The sequence below is a fragment of the Agrilus planipennis genome, unplaced genomic scaffold (assembly GCF_000699045.2).
Source record: "Agrilus planipennis isolate EAB-ADULT unplaced genomic scaffold, Apla_2.0 scaffold95, whole genome shotgun sequence".
NCBI classification, from domain to species: domain Eukaryota; kingdom Metazoa; phylum Arthropoda; class Insecta; order Coleoptera; family Buprestidae; genus Agrilus; species Agrilus planipennis.
The window spans coordinates 513,725-519,934 of record NW_020438861.1 but is presented as its reverse complement, the minus strand read 5'-3'; the positions used below and the strand labels follow the sequence as shown (position 1 = coordinate 519,934).

Below are 6,210 nucleotides of genomic sequence, written 5' to 3'. Positions count from 1 at the left end.
TTAATCATAAATTATGCCACATTTATTTTTCCAAATGTTAAATTACATTAATTTTATAATTTTACATGCACATAGTCACTCAGCTTAATTAATTGAAAATAAACATAATTATAAAAAGAATTTTCTTCTGCTTGTTTCCATTGAATGCCGTCTTCCCTCAATTATCCATTCATATTGACCATATTTACTATCAAACGTTCCCTTCTGTAGTGATTTAAGTTTTAAAGTAAAGCGAGGCCCCAATTCTTTTAATCTAGCTTTTTTACCTTCAGGCGTAAAGGTGTACCTACAATTGAAATTTAATTTAATTAAAAATAATAATTTATTAGTCTAACATACATATAGTGCCTAAAGAAAATGTAATCCCTTTGATTATGAAATGTCACAACTCTTTTTCCTTCAAACTCTGGAGTATAATGGAAAAGAGCACACAACATACGCCCGATGGTTAATCCTAATCTAGTGGTAAAATTGTTTAAAATAACCTCAGGTCGATGCTCTGTAATATTTTTATGACTTTTTCTCATTTCGGTTGTTATTCTAACATTACTAATTCTAAAGTAAGCAGTTGGACCATCTGGTAAATGTATCACTAAAAGACCATTAGGTTCCTTGCGATTTTCGTTTACAATTAAAATATCTGTAAAATTTTCTTTATTTGCACTTTTAACAATTTTTTTTACTCCAGACCTGTTACGGTAAAGTGAAGTAGAATTCGGAATTATCCTGGTGAGTTCTCTTCCAAATATTCTAGTTTTTTTAGTAGGATTATCAGAATATGTAATCAATACTTTTGGTTCATACGCTTTTTTATAATATCCGCTAAATTCATCTTGTTCTAAATCAGTAGCAATCACTTCATTTTCTTGAGATGTTAAGTCTCCTATAACAGTTTCATCTTTTTCCCTTAAACTTTCTATTGTATGTGGAATTCTTGCTGGTTCTCCTTTACTTTTTCTTTCAGCTTTTTCTCGTTTCTTTAGCTGCAAATTAGATATAAGTATCTCAAAACTACATATTTATTGTTGTACAAACTAATTAAGATTCGAGAAATTTAGTTATTCATGCCATGTATTTCGCGATTTTGATGCTCCCATGAAATAGGAATACACAATAACATAAAAGTTACTCATGACATTGAGATATCCTTTGAACTGTTTTAATTATGAAAAAACTAAGCCACCATAATAAATAAAAATATTATTAATTTCAAACATAATGGCTGCATAATTGATGATTTGGTTCCCAAAAATAAAGCTCTACAAAACAAATGCAATAAAATGACTAACTGTGTGCTTAAATAATGACTAAAGGGTATGTGTATTTGGGTTGGTACAGATGCAGATTGTTTGATGAATTATTCAATTTAACATGGCTCACAAATGTTGCCTTTACTACCACAGTAAAAAAAATACAAAAATAAATTGTGCTGAAAACCACGAAATTGAAAATTGTGAAAATGCATTAGTTAGCTGCGCATACATGTGGATGCTAATATAAGGTTTAATTTGACTCCGAATGCTTAACATAAGACAAATGACATCAGAAAATGTAGTTTTTATAATACGTTGTTTAAAATATATATTCATAATACTAATTATTCCTATATTCCTATTTCGTCCAGAGGACTTGATAACACAGGAAAATCGATTAAGAATTTAACACATTTTTGATATATAGTAAATGCAGACAAAAGTATTTTAATGTAAATATATGAAAATATATTTTCCGGTCTTCTCAATTTTCACTAGTTAACTTTAAGCAAGAGAAGACGGGCTGATGTCAAAGCTCACTCACATCTTTTGAGATACGATATGGAAACCAATTTACTGTTATTAAATTTTTATAAAGCTAACAGTACTTCTGTGAATCTGCGTACTATTTCGCATGTATCAAAAATTACCGATTTCTGTAGACTGAGGTATGTAAGTTTATGCAGTTTCAACTCTGCTAGGCTAGCATTCTATGCTATTGATGTTACTATGTTCTGATTTCACATTTCTTTTATTTTATCAGCCAAAGGAATTTATTTTTGACTTTTGTTAATATGTTTCTGTTTAAGATTTTCCGCGTTGGGTACAGAAACATCTATTAGGTAGGTCTTCGATTAATGCCTTATTATCCCAGGATTCATCATACTGAAGGTTTTTAAATTACAACAGATTGATGCCTGCTCTTCCTTCTTCTCAGCAGATGAACAATGTTTGCAGTTTTCCACGCAAGGTCTCCGGGATAGTTCATCAGTAGCCACTTTAGGGAGGCGTGATCCATTCTAAAGAGGAACTTCTGTCCATACAGGAACTTGTGGAAATGTTCGGTGGTAGTAATCACAGTCAGTAGCTCTCGGTGGATGACACCATAATTTTGTTTTGGCTTCGAGAGTGTTTTACTATAGTACCTGATGACATTTTCTTTTCCATTTTGTACTTGAGATAACACACCATCTAGTCGCACATTACTAACGTCGGCATCAACGATAAAAGGTTTGCTGAACTGTGGGTACATCAAGATCGAGATCCAGAGAGCGTAATCTCCAGATATTCAAATACTTTTTGGCATTCGGGTGTCCAGTGGAATAAAACTCCATCTTCTGTTTATATAGTGGTTGGGCTATACCGGCAAATGTCCTTATAAATCTTCGGTAGTAGAAGCAAAGTCCCACATTTTCCAGTTTAATCCTTGTAATATAGTGTCCATAAGTCTTTCGAATGTGGCCGGTACATTGCATAATCCAAATGAAATCACACTGAACACTAATGGATAGCTGTTCTTCAGCGTTACGTCATTCAACTTTCTGTAATTCACACAAAATCTTGTGAAATCATCCTTACGTGTGCTGGTAAAGCCCAAGACCTTGGAATGATTCTATTATCCCTTGCTTATGCATTTTAACTTCTTCTTGCTTTGTCCAGAAAACTCTTCAGGGTGGTTGTTTAATAGGCCTTAATAGGTTGTTTTATAGTACATTTTGAGCAGACAATTACTAAAATTTTAATTGCTTAAGCCTATAGTGACTATGTTTATCACATATTACAAATTCATCAATAATGACTCCCAGTTATTTAAGGTGGCTAACTCATTGTATAAGTTCATTGTACACATTTATTACTATAATAGATTTAGGGGTCTCATATCAATTCTAGAAGTAACGGGTACGTATTTAGTCTGGGCGAAGCTAGAAAAAGAGATGCAGACAAACATAATTTTGCATACCTAAGCAACCTGTAACCGCTGCACCACTTACTACTATTCGCTTATCTCTTTTTACTTTGTATGTACTACTCGTGAAGCATTTCCTAACTTAACAAGGGTGTGTTTAAAAGGCAGCAAATGACTACAGTCCCAAATAGAAACAAGAAAGACTATACGTCCATTCTCACAGATAATTTATTGCGGACTTTACCAATTCTGATCGTCCCAACTATAGAATTCGATTAAATTTTGTTTTTTCAAGTCGTGCTATTCCCTGTGTATCAAATAAATTTATTTAGTGTGAATTAGTTGGTTTTTATTATTTTTAAAAACGAATTTTGTCGGTTTCGCATCTTAACTATATATACAGGTACCGATATATATATATTATTACAATGAAAGAAACGTATGATTAGATTAAAAATAAACATTCGATTGCAAAAGAGTTAGATGATAAAAAAAGGAAAACGATAAATTGAAAGTTGAAATCTTCATTAATAGTATGCGTGTGTAAATGTATAGTATTCTTTTCTTGTATATGTGCGATGTTGCCACGTGACTATACTTTTTATTGTAAAAAAATGAAAATCATCATTTTTCGTATTATTTTTTGTTTCTCACGAACAGGACAGAAAGTTTCTGTAACCTTTTAGAATGTTTCAAAAACGCTTTTTACATAGTATAAAAAGTTTTTTATTGCCGCAAAACTTTTTTTTAACAATAAAAAACTCCGGATAAAGGTGTATCTAAGACTTATAATTAACATATTGAAATTTTATTATTATACGACTTTTTTTAAGTAAACAACCTCCTTCAAGTAAAATGGTCTAAATTATGTTTTTACTAAAATTGGCTCACTGTTTGTCAACATTTAGTTAGTTTTCTTTGTATATAACCGGCTCAACTAGGGAAACTTGGAGGATTGATAGAATGCATATTGGAGCCCCGGAGTGAAGTTTGGTGCTACCTTGCCTATCTCCTGGCTGTTTTTAGTTTATGAATCATTCTAAGATACAAAAAGCTCAATTTTAAATTCCAGAACCAAACTATTATTTGTCATTTAACTGGAACTACCATCCTGCCCTCATCTGACCAAAAATTTCCAGCCCCTAAGTGGCATAACAGCTTATTTCAGATCGGTATAGTCTGAATTTGACTGTGTCCTTATAGTTCCCTTCTTTAATGGACTCTGATTATAATTAACAACAATCCCATCATTTTGCATAGTCACTCCAGTAATTTAAGAGGCTTTTGTGTTATGTATGTAAATTTTATTTATTTTATAATATATACTTTTTCAAAAATTTTATTTTCTTTTTCACTTTTATTGGGTTAAATGAGTAAATTTATTTGTGATATTAAACAATCATTTTTGGAATTCTCTAATCCATGACAGTTATTTCACAATCTCAAAAAACTTTCATGTGCATAAGATATAATTATATTGTACTTTATGAAAGCATTCAGTTGATTGTTAATCATCTGTCTCGCTATATAACTACGACTAGATCTTCCTATCAACTGTAAACATGAAGAGGTTGAAATATAGAAATCAATATCCAATGGAGTTTTAACACTGCATAACCCAAGGCTTTGTGACAATTTCAACACCTCTACTACTAAATTTTAAAATAAGTAACCGTTTAATAAATAAAAAAACTACATAATTTAAGAAACTGTCAAATAATTAGTAAAATATTTTGGTTTAATATGATCAACTACATTAGATTTGTCAGTACACTTACCTTCTTTTTTTCTTGTTTTAACTTGTGATATCTCTGATTTCTTAGATGCTTATTCTTTATATGACCATACTTATTTAAGGAAGGTAATTGTACCTCCCCGCTTTTCGACGGCCTTAATTCGTTTTGTAAAGCCTCCTTTGTTTCTACATCCATTTCTAAATGTCTACTGAATCTAAGGAATAAAGTTTATGATTTAATCATTCTGACAACCTCCTTAGTAGTTAAAAGGGTTAATTTACATGCAATTAGCATGTGCACTTCCAAAAATTGTAAAAAAAGTTGACGTGCAATACATTAAACACAACTTTCGATACTATTTTAAGGCTTTACATTAGGAAAGAATTAAAATACTAATTCATGATAATATTACAAATATACTATTGTAAAAAGAACAGTAAAAAGTACTATGACAAATACGTACAAATGCAGTTGTTATAAATAAACAGTAAACACATGCGAGCACGGAAAAATGCATGAAACCATTATGTTTGGTTATATTGATTGCAGTTGACAGCATCGACGTTTACTAATATATGTCTATGGTTGACAGTATATATTCCTTTAATCTATGATCGTACTCATTGAGTGCACCTATTGCATCATAGGTGGGAGTTTTCACACAAAGTGACTTAAAGCTACATGGGGTGTTCGTTGGAATACGATAGTTCAAAATATATTCAGTAGGTGGTGTAAAAGATTACACTAGTGATTTTTTAAGAAGTTATCGTATGTATGTTTTCATGCAAATATTTAACTAATTTAACATAATATTCTCCGTATTCCGCGTATTCCAAATGACACATCTATGATAATGTTACATGACAGTAGTTTGCATGTGATAATATATTGGTTAGTAAAAACTATATCAAGAAAAATAATAAAAACTATTTGCTTGTTGTAATGTAATTTACTAAATATTATCGGTAAAAGCAGGATATTTAACATAATCATTTCACAAATTTATAAATTATTTAAAAATTCATTCTATATTATAAAACGAGACATTCAAATTCTGAAGGTAAGTGATATTCAATTGACATTTTCGTCACAAGAAAAAATTAATTTTCTCACCTTCAAGAATATATATTTATTTATTTTGTAAGAAAAACTCTTTTTTGGAACAATTATAATCTTTACTAATTACTTTATTTGTTTGAATAAAAATAAAAGAAAACAACGTCTGCTTTTGTTCAACGCTATTTACAGAATACCCGATATATCTTTTTTTTAATCCATAAGTCTCGAGTGTGTCACGTTAAGTTTCCTCAGTGGG

General features: G+C 30.7%; 1 protein-coding gene across 1 annotated transcript; it reads right to left on the bottom strand.

Moving 5' to 3' along the window:
* LOC108735929 (probable ribosome production factor 1) lies at window positions 1-5,453 on the bottom strand. The gene is made up of 4 exons (XM_018468166.1): window positions 5,359-5,453; window positions 4,938-5,109; window positions 340-983; window positions 1-286 (listed from the first exon to the last, which is right to left on the bottom strand). The coding sequence occupies exons 2-4, from the start codon at window positions 5,088-5,090 to the stop codon at window positions 109-111; spliced, it is 975 nt and encodes a 324-aa protein (XP_018323668.1). The 5' UTR covers window positions 5,091-5,109; window positions 5,359-5,453; the 3' UTR covers window positions 1-108.
* Window positions 5,454-6,210: the final 757 nt, after the last annotated feature.

Excerpts from the sequence above, each read along its gene's own strand:
- LOC108735929 (XM_018468166.1), bottom strand. The coding sequence starts at position 5,090 with ATGGATGTAGAAACAAAGGAGGCTTTACAAAACGAATTAAGGCCGTCG. Across the intron at positions 984-4,937 it reads TAAAACAAGAAAAAAAGAAG|CTAAAGAAACGAGAAAAAGC; the intron begins GTAAGTGTACTG and ends TCTAATTTGCAG. Across the intron at positions 287-339 it reads ATTTTCTTTAGGCACTATAT|GTACACCTTTACGCCTGAAG; the intron begins GTATGTTAGACT and ends TTTCAATTGTAG.